Source organism: Empidonax traillii, unplaced genomic scaffold, assembly GCF_003031625.1.
Source record: "Empidonax traillii isolate 1590-97213 ecotype Southwest subspecies unplaced genomic scaffold, ASM303162v1 scaffold579:size954524, whole genome shotgun sequence".
Lineage (NCBI taxonomy): Eukaryota > Metazoa > Chordata > Aves > Passeriformes > Tyrannidae > Empidonax > Empidonax traillii.
This window is the reverse complement of record NW_020955772.1, coordinates 466,604-488,836: the sequence shown is the minus strand read 5'-3', so window position 1 is coordinate 488,836 and position 22,233 is coordinate 466,604. Positions and strand designations below refer to the sequence as shown.

At 45.5% G+C, this 22,233-nt stretch overlaps 1 protein-coding gene across 1 annotated transcript in view; it reads left to right on the top strand.

Annotated features, from left to right (window-relative positions):
* The first annotated feature begins 446 nt into the window (after nt 1-446).
* Nucleotides 447-22,233, top strand: part of KDM5B (lysine demethylase 5B) — a 46,578-nt gene continuing 24,791 nt past the window's right edge. The window contains exons 1-7 of the mRNA XM_027898085.1: nt 447-584; nt 11,736-11,813; nt 13,002-13,124; nt 13,969-14,139; nt 17,455-17,589; nt 19,649-19,742; nt 20,996-21,099. Coding sequence (XP_027753886.1) covers nt 447-584; nt 11,736-11,813; nt 13,002-13,124; nt 13,969-14,139; nt 17,455-17,589; nt 19,649-19,742; nt 20,996-21,099 — 843 coding nt within the window. The remainder of the gene's footprint in view (nt 585-11,735; nt 11,814-13,001; nt 13,125-13,968; nt 14,140-17,454; nt 17,590-19,648; nt 19,743-20,995; nt 21,100-22,233) is intronic.

Below are 22,233 nucleotides of genomic sequence, written 5' to 3'. Positions count from 1 at the left end.
CGTGCACAAAGGCGGCGGGAGGGGAGGGGAAGGGGAGGGACGCGGAGCTGCGGCCCGGCGGGGCGGGGGGCACCGGGCGGGACCCGCGGTGAGCGGCGCTCAGAGGGCCTCGCCGTCCGCCGGGCCCGGGTAGCGCGCGGGGGGGTGTGTGTGTGTGGGGGGGTTGGGATCGGCGCCGCGCGGGCCGCTCTGAGCTCCGCAGGATCCACCGCCGGCTCTTCTCGCCCAACTTACCCCCCGCCACCCCCGCCGGGGCCCTCCCCGGCCCGGCCCCGGCGCCCCCGCACAAAGGCGCGGGCGGGGCGGGGCGGCCGCGCCCCCTCCCCTGCCCGGGCCGGCGGACTCTTTTCCCAGCCCCGGCCCCCCCGCGGACGCGCACGGAGCGCGGCGGCCCCGGAGATTGTTCGGCGAGCGGAGCCGAGCGGAGCGGCCGCCCCGGCCGGGCCATGGCCGAGTTCCTGCCCCCGCCCGAGTGCCCCGTCTTCGAGCCCAGCTGGGAGGAGTTCGCCGACCCCTTCGCCTTCATCCACAAGATCCGGCCCATCGCCGAGCAGACCGGCATCTGCAAGGTGCGGCCGCCGCCGGTGAGTGCCCGCATGGCGCCGCCGGGAGCGGCCTTTGTGTGGGGCCCGGCCCGGCCCGGCCCGGCCCCCCCGGCCCGCGGCCGCGCAGGTGACCCCGGGCAGGCGGGGCCGCCGCCGCCGCCGCTCCGAAGTTTCACCGGGGCTGAGGGGACCGACGGGACCGACCGCTCCCCCCCCGCCGCGAAGTGGCTCCCAAGTGCCGGGGGAGTCGGCGGAGCGGCTGTGGGGGGATCGGGGAGCGGGGAGGCGGCTGCCCCGGCCGGACCCGGCCTCTCCCCCGGCCTGCGGGGTTGTCGCCCGGAGCGGCCCCGCTGAGGCCCGGAGGAGGTGCCGGGGTGCTGCCCTCCATGTTGGCATTGTGGCCGTGAGGGGCCGGGGGGACCCGCTCCCCTTCGCCCCCGGCCCCGCCGCCGCCTCCCCCGGCCCCGCCGCGGCCACGGCTCAGTTTTAGCCCGGGGAACTGTTCCTGAAGTTGGACAGGACCAAACTCCGCGCGCCGTGAGTTTGGCTGGTGGCTCTGCGAGCTGAAGCCTAGACAGACATGGCCACCATTTTAGAATGCAATACACAGTGGGAAGAGTAATAAGCCTTCATCTTCATCATCATCATCTCGGCCGGTGGTGTAGTGAGCTCAAAATTGGAGCGTGAATTCTGGTTTCCTTTTGTTGGTCGGCTCAATTTATTGAGAAATAGTGTGGCCATCCTAAGAACCATAGTTTGTGTGGTCAAAATTGTTAGTTTGTTCAAAGGGATGAACACCCGCACTGGTGAGGAGAGGGGCTCCTCGGGGTTAAAAATGTAACTAAACGATGCGTGAATCATCCTTATTTTGAGTGAATTGCTCTTTCCCTGAGCTGAGAGTGGTGCGAGTCCAGGGGTGGTGCGGCCGGGTTGAGGCAGTTTAATATGACGGCAACAACTAGAATGTTGAACAGGCACTGAGATCAAATCCGCTCCAGCAAGGGGGCAAACTGACATAGAACAGTTCTGCAGAGTGAAGTTTTGCGAGGGAGACTTTGAGTTCAAAGAAATAAACGCACACCCCTCACTTTGGTGTGTTGGTTGTTGCTGACAGTCCCTATTGGTGTCCGTCCTTTTCCTTCCGAATTAATATAGTTGTAACTTGCTGAGTTAAGTGTCTGAGGTGGCAGAAATGTTTGTAGTGCAGTGAATAACGTGATTCTCGCTGGAGAGAAAGGTGTTTCAGCCCTCTGGAGGAGGAGTCCTGGTTTGCAGTGTTAAGAGCACTCTTGAATTTGTGCCCCGGTAGAATGTGTCAGTGCCCCTTTTCATGCAGGGCAGCCAGATGCTGACAGAGTTAAGGGGAGAAGATGGTTTTTGTTACAGAGTCACCACTGAACTTCTGTAATATTTTTGAGTAGAATGATCTTTCTGGATTGTACATTGTCAACAGCATTTTAGCAACTGTGAGCCGAACAGAATTTTCTTTTGCTCCTTGGGTGTTTCGTTGTTTTTGGTTTTGTTTGTTTGTTTGTTTTGCTTTTGTGATTTGTTTAAAAAAAAAAAACTCATCTAAAAAAATCTCGTCTGTTTCTTGGCTGCTTGTGTAAAAAGCCAAAAGCTTATAGGAAAGCTTCACGTAGACTCTGTTACCTGTTAGAGATCATAAATCAACAGCCCTCCAAAGGACTAAATTACTTATTGCAGCTGTATTTTCAGCCACTCTTGAAGAGGCAGGTATTGCACCAGGTGTTGGACCTGCCTGGCTGTGTGATCAGCTCTTTCCCTGAGCCTATTTAGAAGCAGGATGAAAATAGTTGGAGCTGCTGAGGGCTGAGCACCCTGGAGCCTGGCTTGGGGAGAGCTGAGCTCCCACGGCTTTATCTCCCCTGGATAATGCCTGGGATGGCTCGTGGAGTGCGTGGTTGGTTCAGCGGCCTGGAGCATAGAGGGAGCTCTTCCAGAGCCACCAGCAAAGCCTTTAAGTTGACGTCGTTCCCGGCCTTCCTCCTGCAATCGGGAGCCGCAGTGAATATTCGGTTATTGTTCTTTTCGGTGTGATCGAGGGGTCTGTAGCACCGGGAGCCACAGACTGCTGCCCTTTGCACAACAGTAGGTGTGTTCCCAGCAGATGCCTTGTTTGGTGATGGCTGAGGTTTGGGATCTTCCCGCATCCGAGGGAATCTCCTGCTGGTGTGCGCAGTCCGGTTACGTGCCGGGGAGCAGGTAGGCAGCACCACGAGCTGCCAGGATCCGTGCCGAGAAAGGAACTGAGAATGTGATGGCTGGGCTGGCATTATTTTAGTTGAAACTCTGCTGGGCCGTTGTCAGCAGATGAATTTGTGTTTCTGTGTTTGAGCTGCAATCTGGAATAACGTTGTGGTGGTGCCCAGCTGTAGCTTCCCCACTGGCACATGGCAAAGTCCTTCCTCTGAAGATGGCTTTGATGTTCCAGCACCGGAGCACACAGAGGAGAGTTCCCTGCGCTCCCCAGGACCGGGGGCAGCACTTTCTCTGGTCCCTTTCTGCAGGGCAGTGTCCAGTTGAGAACTCAAGGAAGCTTCCTTCCTCTTCATTCCTGTTCAGATTGTTCCAGTCATCAGCAGTGACTTGAGTTCTGCTCTTACCTGGGGATGCTGAGGTGCTGCAGTGACTGTGTGGTGGAGGGTGCAGCTCCCTGGCACTGCTCTCCGTGGGTTTTTGGCACAGCAGGGTGGAGCACGAGAAGGCACTGGCAGCAAAGTGCTGGGCTGAGATCCGGGGCTCTACCAGCCCTGGTCACTCCTAGAACAAATAGAGATTTAAACTTGGATGGACCAGAGAGGGGAGCTGGATGCAGGAGGGTGGATGGAGTACAACTTGCTTACAGTCCACAACACGCTGTTCTGTAGTTGGAATTTTATTCTATGAACTGAAAACATCCTTTATTAGGACTTCATCCTTTAAACCCAGCAGAGTTTAAGCTAAAATTATGCCAGCCCAGCCATCAAATGTTCAACTCCTTTCTTGGCACAGATCCTGTCAACTTGGGTATTCTGAAGTTTATTCCAAAAACTTTACCTGCTGGAAGTTTTTGATAGCTCTGCAAATCAGTGGGGCCATTTAGGAGAGGGAAATGAAGAATTGCTTCATTGCTTGACAATGGAGTAGTTGTTTGAAGTAGGTAGTTAGGAATAATTAATGGAAGCAGAGAGTCTAGCAAATGTGAAGTTTAAGTTCCAGAATAAAAGGTAAAATGTGGAGCAGGAATGGTATCAACTGCTCCAAGTCTTCCTTGAGGATGGACTGCCTTCACTGTGTCATGGCTTTGCTACTTTGAAGAAGTAACAAATAATGATTACTTAAGCCTTCCTTACCATATTAATCCATTTTAGAATACACAATATTGTACAAATATACTAGAAACATCATGACTTTCCCAAGGCCAGGCATGAAAATTTAGAACATTCCAGCTGAATTTCATTGCTCTAAGTAATGTGAATATGAAGAAGCACTGTTAAGGCTTCCAAGTATCCCAAACCAGCTGGAATCTGGAAGGAATTGACACTGGAGTTATTGAAATTATTCACTGTCAGTGTTGAGTAAATCCTGGAATGCTGGAGAACTTTCAAGAGGACAGGGAGAATTAACTTCCTGAATGGTTTGAGTTCTTTATGGATGCACTAGTTGACCCCATCTCACTCCAGGGTGGAAGAAGGGCTGGAACAGTCCTGTGTAGGTGATAGTATGGAATACAATTGTATGAGCACTGGTGTGGTTGAATTACTTTTATTGTTTTCCATGGGACCACGTATTTGGTTAATTCAGTTGTGTTGTCATGGCCTAGAAATTAATTGTGTTCGATATTTTAGTTATAGACATTGTTAGTGTGCAAAGTTAATCTACTGGATCACAAATTATTTCAACTGTTAATGAGTGTTTTTAATGGAGGATCCTTTTCTGATGGCCTCAGAACCTCAAGATAAGGGTATGTAATTTTTACTCCCAGTCTAGAAGAAAAAGATCCATGATTGTGAATGGAGTGTGGAGTTGCTTTAGAGGGATCCCAAATGCCCAATAAACAATGGATATTATGAAACGATAATCACTTAATAGGACTCAATGAGAGGGTTTACCTGTGGAACAAAGGAGCACAGAGCATCTTAGAGGAGGGAGGAGTGTAGAAAAACACCTGTGGATCCCTGTGGAAAGCAGTGCAATGGTGGAATGGGAGCTCTGGATGAAGCAGTAAATGCAGCTCTGGAGTGTCTTGGTGACAAATAAGGAGATTTTGCCTCTGGTAGCACGAGAGAAGAAAATTTTGCATTCAGGGTCCTGCGCTTGTTGGAGGATTTGTAACTGGAGAGGGTACAGAGAAGAGTCAAGAAAGTTCTGCACATGAAATAATGAATTTTGAGAAATTTAACCTTAGCAAAGCCTAAATGGTGAAACCTGAAAGCCTAGGGATTGAGAGAACTGGAGCTGCTGCTCCAGGGACGTGTTTTGAGGAGCCACATTGATTTAAATGTTGTTTAAACCTCTTTAAGTCTGTTCAAGCTGCTCATTCAGCTGGTTGCTTGATTTTTTTTTTTTTAATGGAGAAAAAGAAAACACAAAACAAAAAACCGATTCAGTTCTGGAGCAGCTTGACTGAGATTCTGGCAATCTCCTGGTCCTGGAGCTGTGAAACAAAGCACTGCTGAAACAGGAATTAATGCAGAGGATTGAGATAGTTTGTGTGAAACAGGAAGCTGATGGTGATGATCCCTCACATCTGATAATACACAGAGGCTCATCCAGTTGATTTTATCAAAAAGAAAACAGAGGTAACCTGATTACAACACATAAGGGAGCTCCTGGGGAGAAAGCAGAGGTGCTGTGGTGTCTGTCAGTGCTGGTGAGCTGGGACTGAGCTGCAGGTCCTGCTCAGAGTGGGCCAGGCTCAGGTGAGTCAGAGTAGCAGGGCCTTTCTGACTGAGAGAGGATCTGCTCTCAGGGGAAAATGAAGGATGGTGGTGGGTTTGCCACTTGTGGCACTTTGGGATCAAGAATGGATGGGGTTTCAGGGAGGAAGAGTTGGTTTAGTGCTGAGGTTCCTGTTCTCCTGCTGCCAAACTTGGGAAGAAAAACAGATCAGTCACTGAAGGTCATTAGGAAATGTTGGCTTTAAATGAAGAACTTGCCATGTTCATCACAGGGGCTGTACTGTGGAATTAGGTGAATTCAGAGTAGGTTATTTACTGGTCTCTATCTTTATTTAGCAAGAAAATATGCAAAAGGAGTATTATTTTGTTATTTATTTTACTCATGGCAGTGGCTGTGAGCAGTGTTGCTGTGGTCACCATGGTGTGGTTTCTGCTCTTCAGAAACCCTGAAACATTGGGGTGTGCTTAAAGGATGATGAGAGTTTCCTGTCCTTGCCTCAGTCTCCTCCAGTGAGGGATTTTCAACACTCACTCTGTTCAGCTCATTGAAAATTTTAAAATGAAACCATTTAGTCTGGAACTTTCCATATAGGGCAAGAATAGCATAGATGGAATTTCTGTAGGTTTTTTTTTTTAACTTGAGATAGTCAGATAGTGGAATTGAAGTCTAAAACCAAGCACAGCTCCCCTCCCCAGGGTTGAAACCAAAGCTGCCAGTGGATGGAACCAATCCATGCCCATGTATCCCATCAGAATGTGCCTCCTCTCAAGCCCAGATGGCTGGGTTATATCTGGGGAATGCTCCATGCGCATCCAGGAGAGCAGGCTGAGCATTTTCAAAAGTCAGGGAGAACCTGTGGGATCTTACAGTGAATGATCTTCCCTGGAGCAGGTGCTTTAGCAGGGACAATGGATCTGAGCAGCTCAAAGGAAGGGGGTTGTGGACAGCCAGGGCAGTGGGTGATGGGAGTGCCTGGGCAGCTGAGGGAGCTCTGCAGGTGAAGCCAGCAGAGTTGTCCAGAGCTGTTCTGCTTCTGTTCCTGCGGATGGGAAATTCAGGGCTCTTCTTAATCCCAGTTACGCTGGGAGTAAAATCTGGGTTTGAAAGGTGCCAGTTCCAGCTCTGCAGGGGGCACAGACCTGCTGTGTGGAAGGTGTGTTACTGCACCCGCTGTCCCTCCTTGGCAAGGAAGAGTTCAGGGGTTTCGTTGGGAAATCACCTCCACTCAAAATGGCCAAGGAAGGACTGTTCACCAAGGACCGCTCGCCACAAACTGGGTTAGCTGATGATTGGAGTTCCCAACTCTAACAGGGTCAGAGAGGGATTAGTTGCCGTTAGATGGGAGCTTTATGGCTGACCCACTGCCGGGCAGTAATGGGTTTGTGTGGATTCTGCCATCTGAGCTCCCAGGGTGTTTTTAATGCAGTCATAAAACCAGGAGACTGAGAGGGACCTCCTGAGTCACCGAGCGAGGCAACAATCGTGGAACACCTTTTGCCAAGGCAAGATCAGAGATGTGGGAACAAAGAATGTAGGTCAGGCTCGCAGGGTGGGCATCCCAGGAAGCGGGGAATGGCTGCAGTTCCCTCAATGAACATGTTTCTGTGGCAAGAATTGCTAAGATATTCCTTTGGATCTTCCTATGAGCTGCTGTCTGGCAAAATAATAAAAGAGATGTCTTTTTCTGTGTCTGACATGGGGAGAGATTGCAAGTGAAACACTACTTGCAGTTTTCAAAAGATGTTGAAAAAACATGAGACGCTTCAGAAAAAGCCTGAAGGAGAGGGGAAAAAAAAAAAAAAGATCTTTATTTGCAGGACTGGTAAGCTGGTTCTGTAAAGAGAAGCAAAAAGGTATTTGTTTATTGAGAAATGGCTTGAAGTGTCGCTCCCAGGAAGGGTTCAGGAATAGCTGCTTGGGCAGCCAGCAGACAAGGGATTTGGTTAAAAAGGAGATGAGGATAAGGGAGGAAGAAAAGCTGAAGCTAACTAACTTGTGGAGCAGCTTACCAGGGGCAGTGGTAATTCCTCCTTCCCTTGAATTCACAGGGGCGGGGGTGGTTAAATTTTAATTCGTGAGTTTGGGTGAGGTGCAGGGTTTGCCAGCTGAAAGGCTCTGAAGCCTGACATCCCTGGAGCAGCTGAGCTGGGAGCAGGAATATGGAAATCTCACAGAAATAGTTGTGTTGGCCATTTGTAGTTTGCATTACTACTTGAAATACTGGTAAGAACCTTAAAAAGTGCCTTCTGCACAGCTGGATCGGTCCCTACAGTTTATAGAAAAGTTTGAAATTTTCTCATTTTTGCCTGTATTTGATGTCAGGTTTATGACAAGTGCAGGCTAAGGTAGCACAGGATTTTGTTTGTCCCTTGGAGGCTTGATTCCCTTGGAATCACTTCAAATGAAGAGTTAGGGGGAAGGGGGGTGGATGTAAAAATTCCTGACTTTTTAGGAAATTGATGTTTTGCTTTCTGTGTGTAGTTAACCTTAGCACTCAGCATGGCTGTTGGAAGACACTTAAATTGAACATGTCAAACATTTTAAAATTATTTTTTTTAATCAGGGAAATCCAGACCAGTTTCTTTGAGGAGCTGGATGACAAGGGCGAGTCTCAGATTCCCAGGCATGATCTTGAGGGAAGTGGGACTGGAGAGGTGGGGGGTGTGTGCCCTTCTCTTCCCCAGCAAAGCTCCTCATACAGCTCAGCAGCTTTGCAAACGAGCCCTGCACCACAAAGCTCCCTCTCGTGGTGCTGCTGCTTTTCCAAGGTGCATAAAGGCATTTCTGTCACACACAAATGTCCCTTAGTGCTCCTCTGAGTGAGCATCACATTTGTCTTGGTAAGTTGTGCTTCAAAATGTTGAGTAAATAATACACTTATTAAAGAAGGGTTGAAAGCATCTTGTTTAGGATTTGAGGAACTTGCCATACTGTGGAATAGAAAAAGATAAATATTATCCTTATTGATAGTATCAACTTTGAATAGTTTGGATGCTCCAAAATAAAGTCTTTGTGCCTTTAAAATGACTCTGTGACAGTCAGGATGGACTGTTTGCTGCATGCTGTCATTTCTCCAGATGGTTAATGCCTGTGGGTCTGTGACAGTGTCATCTGACACAGTTTGTGTTCGTGAAGTCAAAAGTGGTTTTATAATAATCTAATCTGACATATTACAAATAGCATTAATTTCCCTCAGCTCCACCTGCTCTGGTGCAGCCTCATCTCCAGCCCTGAGTGCAGTTTTAGGCACCACAATATAGGAAGGACATTAAGCTGTTCGAGAGCATCTAAAGGGGACCAGGAGGACAGGGAAGGGTCTGATATCTTCACTCTCCTGACCAGTGACAGGACTCAAGGAAATGCCATGAAGCTGAGAGGGCAGGTTGAGGTTGGATATTAGGAGAAAGTTTTTCACCCAGAGGGTGTTCGGGCACTGAACAGGCAGTGGTCACAGCCCCAAACCTTCCAGAGCCCAAGGAGCATCTGGACAATCCTGTCAGGGATTGTTGGGGTGTCCTGTGCAGGGCCAGGAGTTTGACTCGATGATCCCTCTTGGTCTCCTCCAGTTCAGCATATTCTGTGATTCTGTGATAGCTGCTTAAAAACCGCAGAAAACAGAGTCAATCCAGTGTTCCCTCTCGTTAAGCAAATTTACCATCTCACAGCAGAAGCCCTTGCAGTGACTTGCTTCTTGCTAGGAGTTAAATACTCTTAAGGCTGTTAAATGTCTGTTTCTGGCTGATGAACCCATCTGCTTGATAGGCTGAAAAGTCACCTACTGAAAGAGCTGTATTTAATAAAAGGAGTTCCCAAAGCTTATCTCTTGTAAACAGCTGACAAGCCACTCGGGCGTCCTGGTGGGCGTGTTGGACATTCCGTATCAGTCAACTTAAAAACTGCAGGTGTAGGAAATGCCTGTTGAGGCAGATTGTGTTGTCTGGAGTCATGTTACTCTTTCCAGTGCAGCAGGTAACTGGTGCTTTGCCAGAGCCAGTGTGTTTGGCCAAACAGGAAAAAATGTCCCCAGACGTGCACCAGGCAGTAATAAATAGGAGATCATGGAGATAATCAGCTAATTCTGGAGCAGGTTGTTTCGGGTGCCATGCTGTGAATGAGGTGTTTGTGTGAGATCACGCACATAAACTTCCTCATTTGCTTCCATAAGCAGAGGACCAGCCTGCTCTGTGCTGCGTGCCAGGGGCTGGGGCTGTGTCTGCCCTGGGCACCCTTGGAACTGGATTCCTTTGGTCTGAGCATGAGCCAGAACCTGTAGGAGCAGGTGGGGATCCTGTTCCTCCTGTTGTGCCCAGAGCAGCAGCCTGTGCCAGGGGACATGTGGCCTGACCAGAAGAGTCTCCTGAGCTCTCCCCTCCTTTCCTTGGTGTTCCTGATGTGCTGCCAGTGCAGGAACTGCAGGCGATGCCCCAAAGCGCGGCGTGGGTCGGTGATGGTGTCAGTGGTAGCGTCATTGCCTACGTGAGCTCAGTCCTTGCTCCTGTTCACTTCATTCCTGTTCCTTGACCTCTGCAGAGCCTTAACTGGAGGGCCTGGTTTGGGGTAATGAGTGCAGGGCCCACCTGGGGCCAGCCTTGGCTCGTTGCTTCGCCGAGCAGTGAGGCAGCACAGCCCCCTTGGTTTATTTACTCCCAGCCTAAGCAAAACTCTCAGGGCCCTGCAGTTCTCCTTTGGGCAATTTAATTTGCTCTCCAGCGTGTCTCTTCTGTGTCATCACCACTGTGTCCCCTCCTGGGCTGGGTGCCTGTCTGCTGTCTCCCTCATTTTGGTACAAACTCCGGAGTTGTGACTAATGATGTAACCAGTTGGTTCAGCTTGAGAGTCAGATTTGTCCTGTTGAAGCACAACACTTCAAATCCTGCCCAGCTGTTCCCAGTTGTGCTTCTCATCTTACAGCTTGAGGGCCACAAATGATTCATCAGATGGCAGGATATTAGGACAGAATATCCAACATTCTCTTTGTCAGACTTGCTGGTTTCGTCACGTTTGGTGTTCTGGCAAAGAAAATGGGCAGTGAAAGAAGGGTTAATGCCACTGGGTTATTTAAGAATATTGTGTTGTTGGGCACCAGGCTTAGCCTTGGGGTTAAAAGCAGGAAAATAATTGAGAAAAATATCCACTCTACGAGGGTTGAGTGTCCTTTTGGTAATTTGCCATCCTGACCCCCTACCATTGTCTAAATTTCCGATTCAGATTTTAATTGCAACTGGCCTTGTGAAGTCTTGATGTGCTGCAAGTGCTTTGTAGGATCAGAAAGCTTTTATTACCAATTTTGAGGTGTGGATTAGTCAACCCAAGCTTGATAAAGCCTGTGGATTGGTGTCCATCTGCTCTTCAGGTTCTCCACACTCTTGGTGACTCTTGTATCTTGTTTGTTCTGTAGGATAATTGCTTTGCAAACCATTTCTGGTTGGTTTTAATGCTGGTTTGCATATCCTCTGTGTCTGCTAAATTAACAAATATTGTGTTTACGATGCTGGTCTTACTTCAGTTGCTGCCAACGTTGAGGGAAGGTGTTTTTTTTTCCTGGTGCAAAGCTCTTGTCTTACTCCACTATCAGTAGCTCTCTTGTGCATTATCTTCCTTCTGTAATTAGTGATAATAAGATAACTTTATATGCAATAAATTCCTGTCAAGTTTAAATGAAATCTAATTTGGTTTTGTGAATCTGTGTATTGCCAAACCAAGCGTGTGCGATAGATGTCAGAGATCTAAGAGATAAAATGGCTTTATAGTTCTGTTTATAAATAACTCTGCCACTTGCAGGTATTTTATCAAAGTAATATTTTTTTTTTTTAAATTGGTTGTATTCCAGCTCTTCCTGAGTGTTTGCAGATTGTCTACCAGGGCAGTGGTGGAGTCACTATCCCTGGAAGTGTTCAAAAGATATGTAGCTGTGGCACTGGGGACATGGTCTGGTGGTGACCATGCTGATGGTGCTGCTTGAGGATCTTAAAGTTCCAAAATATAATCAATTCTGTGGCTCCATTACCTATTTTAAAGGCATAGGGAAATATTTTAAGGTGCAGACAATGACATTCTCTTGATGTATCTCACTCTTCCTGCTCTCTGGGCTTGTTCCCCGTGAAGGCACTTGGAGCAGCCCCGGTTGGGCGGGCGTTGCTGATGGATTGGGGTCCAGCTGCCACTTCCCACCGTGTGCTGGAGGGGCTACAGGGACCTGTTCCATTCTCCAGCTTCACCTGTCACTCACAGAGAGAAATTTCCTTCCTTTCCCTGGTCTTTTGATGGAACACCTCTGTTTTGCAGGACTGGCAGCCTCCCTTCGCATGCGATGTTGACAAGCTTCACTTCACCCCACGGATCCAGAGGCTCAATGAACTGGAGGTAAACTGGAAAGCTGGGCATTGCTTCTGCTCCCTGAAACGTGCCAATGCGTTCTTGAGAGGTGCTGTTTGCCCGAGGATTGGCCGTGAGCTGACAGCACTCGGGACCTCTGAACAGCAGTTTTTAATTAGCTCAGAAAATTCATCTGTTTCAGAACCTCGTTCAGAACGTTCTGTGCATAAAAAGTAAAGTTAATGCTCGTGAAAGGAACAAAATTCAGGCCTGTTCCCCACAGAAGTGCTTCTAAGTGGTTAAACTCAAACTCTGCAGTGCCACAGATCCGTGCCTGCGTTTTGCACGCACGCAGCATCTTTCAAAAGGAGAAGAGATGAAACACTTGGAGTGCTTTAAAAATAACCGGCCTTTTGGAAGAAACAACTGCAAAATCTGGATTCGGTTGGTGGAAATTTTGCTGTTCACAAGCACTTTCATTCACTGCTTCCATGAATTGAGACTGGAAAGGGAGCGTGAGGAGCCCTGGTTGGCTCTGTGCTGGTACCAGTTGGGATGGTTGATGACTCTGTGCCTGATTTTTCTCCTGATTCTTGCTTTCTAAAGTCCTCTGAAATGTCAAGGAAGGGCTCAGATTTGGGATGCCAAGAGAGGGATTTGTGTGACCACAAGCTGTTCAGAGCTCCCTGGAGTTTTTTTACCTGAAGAATGGCTGGTTTTTACCTGAAGAATAGAAAATGTGATGAAAATAAAACGTGTCAAAATTTAAGTTACTACTATTTAGCATAACAGCAGTGCAGTGATTTTACTGAGGGAACTGCTGTGCAACCAGCCAGGCTTTCCCTGCCCTGACCCCTTTGTATCCTTAAAAGTGAAACAAATACAGTTGGGAGTGAGAAGGGATGACAGAACAAAACTTCTAAAGTGTATTTTTTTAAAAAATTGATATATTTTTTGCTTTCTTGCAAATACCAAATTGCAATGAACTGTTACAGTTATTAATGTAATAAATGCAGTAAATCCTGACAATGCAGCTGATTTAGGGAGTTTTTATCATTGCTTGGCTGTTCTCAGATAGTACTTTTCTCAGTGCAGTCAAAAGGAACAAAAAGTGACCTGGGAAAAGCCACAGAATTTATTTTTCTTCAGATGACAAAAGGGAGAAATGCAAATGACCCTTGCAGAGGGCAAAGCCAGGCAGTTCACTTGTTTGTTTGTTTCTTTCTTTCTTTTCAGGCCCAAACTCGTGTAAAACTGAATTTTCTGGACCAGATTGCAAAGTTTTGGGAGCTTCAGGGATGCACTCTGAAGATTCCACACGTGGAGAGGAAGATCTTGGATTTATTTCAGCTTAATAGAGTAAGACTGTTTGGGAAAAACTCATCCTGAAAAGCTGCTGTGTTACTTCAGCTCCTGGGATGGTATCACAGCTGCTCAGGGGAGATTTCAGGGTGTACCTAAGCTGGAAAAAGTATTTCTTTGTTTCAGCTAACACAGCTAATGTGACAGTAAGAATAAATTATCATGGAAAGATAGTAAGTAATATGCTATCATGGAAATTCTCATGTGAGCTAGGAGATCATGATAAATTTCCAGCTCTTCTTTAAAGTTGAGCTTTGGTGTAAACAAGTCAAGAATAAGCTTAGACTTGACTGGAAAAAGTTCATGAACAATGACAGCAGGCAGAGAAAAATTTTTCCATTAGAAATATGTGAGGGGGGGAAAAAATCCAATTACTTTTAGGATGAAACTTGTTAAACTTCTGGAGAAATAACGTATTCTGATAGTAAGAGATGAGATCATCTGACCCACAAGGGGATGTTCTCTCTCTTTTCTTTGTGTTTAGGGGAGTTTTTATTGGGTTTTTTTGAGCTCATTTCATAGCACTTGTTCCAGTGACAAGAACTGAGTGTCCTGTGCTGGAAAAGCTGTGTTGGGATACAAAGTGACAGACAGCAGCTAAAAAATTCTCACAGTGGGCTGAGGGACTGTTTGCACATGGAACACAGGCACTGACTTGTTTGTCATTCCTGAATAGGTTATGTGTTACATATTCCAGTTACTGCCTTAAAACAACTTTTATGTGTTGTGGGGCTTTTTTAAAAAACCTGTATTTTTCTGGTTTAAAATGTCAGTTGTGGTGTTGTCCTTTTTCCTTAAACACTGATAATTTTATTATGAGCGTTTTGTTTTCACTTTTTAGCTAGTTGCAGAACAAGGAGGATTTGATGTAGTTTGCAAGGAGAGAAAATGGACCAAAATAGCCACGAGGATGGGATTTGCCCCTGGCAAAGCCGTGGGCTCGCACATCCGGGCACACTACGAGCGAATCCTCTACCCCTACAACTTGTTCCAGTCAGGAGCCAGTCTCTTGGTAAGCTACCCTGAGTTCCAGTTCATTTACCAGCTGCTCTGTCAGGGTTCTTTTAATTACTGGGACGTTTGGGAAGCTGCATTTCGTGCTTGGTGTCGTGCAGGTGAGCAGATGCATTGTGTGTGGTGGTGATGAAGGCAGTTCAGAAAGCCACGGGCAGACTTTTTAATTAAAAGTAAAATTTTTAGCATTAATCTTCAAGGTAAGCTCTCACTCCTGCTTTGAGCACCACCTGTTTGTGTTTTCTCTCTGCAGTTTACAGAAGGTTCCTGATAACAGCCTTTCAGGCTTCCTGTAAGGGTTTCTGTAATGCCAAGTGCTGCTAATCCATGGAACATCCCAGGTCCATCTCTGTGCCACAACAAGTGCTGTGGGTCTGTGTCACATACCCAGTGACCCAGGGGCTGTGCAGACCATGGCAGAGTTGTGGCAGTAACTCATCTCACCTTCACCAGGGGTGACAGGTTGAAGAACTTGTCCTGGCTGTTGCAGGAGGGCTGACAGTGTGGCTTGTGACTCTTTCCGAGCTTAAATCTTCCTGGATCAATCATCAATCCTTGATTTGACCATTAAACCAAAACTCAGGGTTGATTGAGAGTGTAATCTCTAATGAGGAATAGGCCTTCTCTTTTAGAGCAGTAGTCATTTATTTGGAAAATCAAAATAGGTTGCAGTTGCCAACATCCATTTTTATTTCTTTGCAATGTTCTTTCCATGATGATCGTTCCAAGACAGGAGTGTTGACCTTTTTTAAGCAATAAAAGCCCTAATCCTGTTACAAGCCTGTCTCTGTGTACAGAAATCAACACAGGCCTTTACACAAAGCTACAGAAATGAGGGAGGGATTTGATGTAAGTTCAGAGAGGTTAGAATTAGACTTTTTATTTGGGCAGTGATGATCAATTCCCAGTGAAAAACAGATTGCGGAACAATCTCAGATGAGATTCTTTTTGGCTCCCTTCCACGTGTTCTCAGTAAGCGATGCTTTCTCAGATGCTTCTTGTGTAGGTGTGCATTATTGTGTGTCTGTTCAGTGTTTTGCTGAGCACCTGAGCTGTGTTTTTGGAGAAACTGGAGCTGTTGGATGTGACAGCTGTCAGTTGGAGATGCTTCCTCCCTGTGATACAAACAGCCTTTTGAGAGAAGCCCTTCACGCAGCTCGGGTGATCATCCTGACAAGATTAGTGCTTGCATTCATTGATTCCTTTGATTTACTTTTTTTTTCTTTGTTTGGTAGTGCTTGAAATATTCATTGATTTTTTTTTTTTTCCCTGCAAAAGTGAAGAATATAGAATGGTGTAGTTTCCACTGATGACTGGGCCATAACTGAAATCTAATCCAGGTCTGAGCATAGCATTAACTGTTTGTGTGACTTAAATACATGTTAAACTGGCTTCAGGAGTTATTTTGACACATATCCCAGTTGGAGAAATTTCTATCTCCATACTGAAACAGTGAAACTCTCTGGAGCTTGTTCAGAGGGGGATGGACGGGGATAACATGTTTTTATTAAAGCTCTTGTTCAGTCCAAGAGCAAAAATTCCTGAAATCAGCCAATCTCTAATACTCAAAGCAGCTCTTCACAGGGGGCTGTTTATTTTCTTATCTTGAAACATTGGCTTAGACAGGCCTTGGGTGTTTTGTCTCCAGAACAGTTGCACTGAACTTGTCAGTACTGGTTCTGGACCTCACATTCCTACCTTTAACAACCATCTGTGTGATCTGCAGAGTCACACTCTGTGCCCAGAGGGAGAAATGTTCCCCTGCCTGAACTGAGGTGTCTAGAATCTTCTCTCAGTGCATCTTCTGTGATGCATTGCTCAGATGTTTGATGACTTAAACAATCATCTCCAGCCACAGTTTGGGGGGCTGGAGATGGTTTTTTTTTTTTTTTTTTTTCAGTGAATCCAGCTGGTTCAGTAATTGTGGGTCTGGTCTCTTTTCCAAACTAAGGCTTTAGTGGCCTGAGTAGGATTTTGTATTTCCAAAGATTTACATGTGTGTGCCTCTAATAAAATCTGTCAGTGTGAGAAAGTTCTCTGGCATCCTTTACTGTTCCTGGAGAAAAATGAGCCCCTCTGGAGTGTGGAGGTTCTTACCCTCCATGGATAAGTAGTAGGGGTAGACCAGTTGTGTTCTGCAAGTACAGGGAGCCTGACTGATTAACTTATATGTAAATTACTCCAATTCAATTACTATTAATAAACATCTAAACCTGGAGGAGATAAATTGCATCCCTTTTTTGTTCCCCATCTTTTAACATTCCTTCTGTCCTTCTTTGTCTTTGCTGTCTTAAGACAGGGCTTACACTTCTGGGTCTTCTCATCCTGCTACCCATGACTGATACTGATTTTTTTTTAATATATAACTCTTTTGGTGTAGACTTTATTCTAAAATACCACTTTTTCCTCCTTTTCCATCCCCTTCTGGCTGTCATTTGATCCTGAAAGTCTGATTTCTGTGCTGTCCATGCAGTATCATCATCCTCACACCACTGCAGTGGTTCTTTACTGTTCTCTCTTGCTGAGAAAATGCTTCTGACGGGAACAGGGGAAATGTGGATCCAGCAATTCCTGTGAATTACTTCCTGACAAGGAGACTTTTTCTTTCTGTAGGATTTGTTGTTTACTCATTAAAAGCTGTTACATTTTGTCTGCTGTTACTGAGTGTTGTGTGGCTTGACAAACGGGGAATTGTTATTAATTATTCAGTTTCTTGCCAAAAATGTGCACAGTTTTTTCAGCAATTAAATAATGTTCGTTCAGCAACTTGAAAGAACTAAAACTGGTTTTGCATCTTTTCCCTTCTGCCCTTAATTCACGGAGCACTTGTCCTCTCCAAAACAGGGAAGAAGGGAGCTCCACTGGTGTCCACTGGGCAAGGCTGTATTTCAGTGAGGACAAGGGTGTTTGATGGGCTGTAATTTACTTTTATATTGTTGGCATCACAGCAGTGCAACCTGAGGACACTGCTGGTGAACCAGTCTGAAAAAGCCCCATCTGTTAGAAGAGTTTGGGTTGGGGTTTCACACAGAGAAATGTCAGTGCTCAAAACACCTAAAGGATGACTTCAGCTTTATTCGAGATCCTTTATTATGGTTATTGCAGTCACTAAATGGGCAGGAAAAAGTGAATTTGTAGCTTGTTCAAATAGGTAATTCTGTCATTGTCCTACATGCTGTTCTATTAGCTCAGCAGAGTAATTATCAGAGCCCTCTCTCCGTTCTCTCCCACGAGCCAGGAAATCATTCTGTCCGGGGTTTGTGTCGGAGGTGAGGGCAGAACAAGCGAAGTAACCGAACTGTGTCTCTTTTAGTGCTTGCAGAAGCCAGATCTGAGCAGTGACACCAAGGACAAGGAGTACAAACCCCACGACATCCCCCAGAGACAGTCGGTTCCACCGTCCGAGAGCTGCCCGCCCGCGCGCCGAGCCAAGCGCCTGACGGCTGAGGTGAGGGCCAGCTCAGGGGGCACAGCCTCGACTTTTATATTATTTTATATTATAAAGGCATAAATCAGAACAAAATGGGCTCATTGCCTGGTGCTGGAACAGTTGTGTTATTACTGAGGTTTGGAGTTCTGGGGGGCTCTGCTGTGGGAGCTGTTTAGGAGTGTGTAATGGTGGTAAATACTGTGGGGCTCTTGCATTAAAATGCAGGTGACAAGTTCTGGAAGTGAAGCAGCTTTGATCTGTTGTTCTCAGCCAGTGAGCTGCAGTTATCCTTTAAATGTGCTGGGAGGTTTCTGTACATCTTTCACAAGCTGAAGCCAGCTGTTGGAGCAGGGAAGGTTTTGGTTGTAACATTGGCATTGTTGAATTTCATTTTTCACTCTTGAATTCTATCAGTTTCTGATAGGATTAGCTAACTCTGATAGAATTAGCTTACCCATGCAGTGTAAGGGAAAAAATGCATGACATGAAGTCAGGGTGGTTTTGTACAATCTTAAATGCACTTAAGAAACAATAATTATTTGGATAAGCATAAAATGTATTGATTATGTCTCACTGTCCTCTGTGAAGATGTATTTTAGGAGATCATGGTGTGTCTCCCTTATTGCTGGAAAAAAGTAATAGTGTGGCTCCAGCCTTTCCAGCCTGATGATCCTGTCTCCAGAGAGTTCCTATTTCTTTTGTTTGAGCAGATGAAGAGAAGGGGAGGATATTCCCAGGAGAGGGTCTGATTAGTGGTGACATCATGAGTTGGGAAGGTCACGGTTCGTTTCAGACTCTTATTAACTCCCATTGTTCTAGTCTTTGGTCTTTATTAGTACCAATAGTACAGCTTAGTTGTTGCAAGTTCTGCCTGTAATTATGCTTAGTTAATGAGTTACAATTAAGGGCTTCTAAAGCTTTTCCACTCAAATACCTGGCTACAAGTGGATTTGTAATTCTGAGCAAACCTCAGTAGTTTGGGCTGAAACTTTCCATTTGGAGTGTCTGCCTGTGGTTCCAGGATGCTTGTTCTCATGGATCCCTTAAGGATTAACTGCAGGACAAAAATACACACTGAAATTCCAGCTGTTTCTCTGGCAGTGGTGTCACATGGCACTAACAAAGAGGGCATGTTTTTATGTGCCCATCCTTAACTGAAAGGCAAGGCTGCCCTCTCGGCTCTTGCCCCCAAGCTCCACTGGTGCCACGCACCTAATTTTTGTGGAAAAAAATCCTTCATTGAGAATAGAATTGGAATACACAGTGCTAAGGCTCAATTGAGCAGCAGGGACTGATTGGCTTAGCAAGGAGCTGCAGTGTTTTAGGACAATAATTTCCACGAGATTTGTTAATGTGAACGTTTCTGTTCCATTTCAGTGCAGTCAACCACAGTGATTAAATCCATTTTATTCAACATTGAAGCTCCAAGCAGCTGTCATTTGCTCTGACCTGGTTGCAAAGGAGTAATGTTTGTTCTCGTGTCCCAACTTTTTGAGATATACAAGGATTTGTCAGTGTCTTAAACTGTAAATCTTAAATTCAGTCTCATGTTTGCCATTTTGACATTTCCTGCTTTTCAAAGGCTGACCATAAACCTTTGGAAGAAGTGAACCACTGAGAAATACTGCAAATTATTCTGGCCTGTAGGATAAGTGTTAGCTTGCAGTTAAGCTTAAAAAATAACGATGTTGGAGAAATCTCTCATAATGTCTGTGTTTGAAAGCTCCCCAATGCACCAACAAAGGTCCCTGCTGGAGCATGTTCTGCTTCTCAAGAGCACAAGAGAATCTGTGAGAGCCCAGAGTTCCTTGTTCCTTTGCTTCTTTTTGGGTCCCACTGACAGCAAACCCAAAACCTGTTGTTGGATTTTTGGTAGGATTTGCTCTCAAATCTCCAGTGTTGTTCCCTGTCTTATTTCTCTCTGAACAAACTCTGTTTGTAAATAATTGAAGACAGGTGTTTCAGAACTTCAGATGTCTGTTTAGATTTGTTGTTTTGTAAGTATTAAATGTTTCTGCATTTAATTGCAGAGTCTCTGAGTCCCCCTTGCCTTATTTTTTTCCCTTTTTTTTTCAAGGCAACCAATATTAAAACTGAGTCTGACCCTCCAGAAGCCAGAACTCACAATCTGAGACGCAGGATGGGATGTGCCCCTCCAAAGAGTGACAGTGGTGAGTGAAACACAACCTGAATGCAGCTCCTGTTACTTTGTACAAACGCATTTTAAGACCAGAGCTAAATTCAGCAGTTGGAACTGTTCAAAGTATTTAAAAAAAAAAAAAAAAAAAAAAAAAAAAAAAAAAAAAAAAAAAAAAAAAAAAAAAAAAAAAAAAAAAAAAAAAAAAAAAAAAAAAAAAAAAAAAAAAAAAAAAAAAAAAAAAAAAAAAAAAAAAAAAAAAAAAAAAACACAAACCAAAACACCAACTTTCTGTTAATTTTAAAATTGGATTTTGTGGTAAAAGCTCTTTTAAGGGTTGGAAGTACTTATTGTTTTTCTTGTAGAAGATAAGTCCAGTTGAAAAAAAACCTACCTTTTCAAACTTGGGTGTCCCTTCCAGAGCAATTGGAAATTATATTGGAGCCATATTTCTGTTTTGTGTTTTAAATAACATCAGCCCACGAGCTTTAAATAGAGGAAACTCTTTTAAGAATATATCAGAGTTCAGACCCTTTTGGCAAAGAATTTGGATTTGAAATCAGGAAATTTAGCTCATGAAGGCAAAATGATATTATATTTTGAGCTTAATGATAAAGTTCCCGCAATATGATTAAATTACTTCTATCAACAGTTCCAAGTCTGTTGTTATCTGTCCTTAAGAAATAATCATTTCAGACTGAGAAGCAAAATAAGCTTGTTGACAAATAATTTGACCAAATAAATATAGGGACCATTTACAACTATGCAGTAATTTAAATTACCTGAGCAGTCTGTCAGTCTCCTTTGTTCATTCAAAATCTTTTTTTCAAGAATTTGTTTAGATTGGGGTGTTTTGTAACTTGATTTTTTTTTTCTTCAAGGAGTCTCTAAACTTCCCCCCTCCCCGAGAGTAGAAGCAAAAAGCTCTTGACAACACTTATTAACACCTCATAGAAACAAAATCTTAGCTTTTGAATCTGCTCATAATTTAATTTAATTTAATTGAAATGAGACTTGAAATACTCAGACAGTGTGGGCTCTGTAGTCAGTGCTGGCTCGTGGTGTTGTGCTTGGATTTTCAGGTAACACCAACTTGTGGGGGCACTGCAGGGGTTCAAATCTTACCTTACATTGACTGAAACAAGTGGGGGGGAGGAGGATAACAAGTAATTCAGCAAATAACTTGGTGTGATGGAGTCTAACAAGTAATAAATAAAGCAAACAATAACAAGGAATGCTAAGCATTGAAACATTTTTAATACTTATTTTTTTTCCCCCGTTGCCCAGACAAGGAAATGCGCAGCCTGATGAAACTCCCTGAGAAAAAAGAACTTCCTGGGGAGCCAGAAAAGGACAAATCCAAAGTCAGATCTAAAAAACCCACCAATGCTGTGAGTACCCCCTGGCTTCTTGCTGCTGTGTGTGGCTTGCAGGTGTTTCTGGGTCTCTCTGGGGTGTGTAGTGAAACCTCCTGTCATTTCTGTCACACTGAGGACTCTTGTGTTCTTCCCAGAACCCTGTGGTAAAGCACAGCAGTGTCTGTGCCTGCTGGAATATCCAAACTGCTAAAGGTTCTGGCTTTACAGAGCTGGAAATGAAGAATGGTGAAGTTTCACCATCTCTAACTAAAATAACTTGTTTTCTGTCTCCAAGGTACAGTCTCAAAATAAGCATTTTGAAATGCTTAGTCCAGTGGAAGTGGTTCTTGTGTGACCTGATCTCTCCCCATTGCTCTTTAATTCCGGGGAGCTCAGTGCAGGCTGTGGCATTCCCACACACCTGCCCCTAATTCCACAATTTCAGCACTAAACTGTAAGCTTTATTATTGAAATTCATCTTAAAAAACCCAACCCTATTCCTGCTCCAACTCTCCACACACCACCAACCCCCCTCCTAGAAACCCCAACCTGAAAGCACTGGTAGTTGTCCCACTTTGAGAAGCTGATGCCAAGATTCTTTCTGCCTGTGCCACTATTTGGGTCCCTCCTAAACCAAACATCTTCTCAATTAATCCACACCTGTAGCTGAGAATGAAGAGGGCAAACACCAGAAGCCTGACACCACCACGCCCCCCGTGGAAAAGGCTTGTGGGGAGGAGCAGGAGATGAGGGTCTGCCTGTCCTCACAGCTCTGCTCTGGGTTTGGGAAGAGCTGGTGAGAGTGGGATATTGGACAAGCAGCAGGCAACCCTGCCAAGATTGGAGTGCTTGTGCCTGTTCTTTGGGGCTCAGGAGCTGCTCTGCCACAATTAACAGCTGCCCAAAGCTCTCCTGGGAGCTTTGTTGGTGCCTTCTCTGGGGGGGGAAAAGAGGAGGAACCTCTTTCTGTCTTCTGAGGCCACGTGGTCTCAGAGGGGACCAAAACACCTGAGCACACCAACAGGAGAAGGGTTTGGGAGCCCCCAGCAGGTGTTGGGTTATACCTGCTGAGGCCACAGTGCTGCTGATGGGAACTGTCCTGGCACTGAGTCAAGTCTTCTGGCATTTGGAAAAAAAAAATACACATGGAAAGGCTTGCAGCTCTTG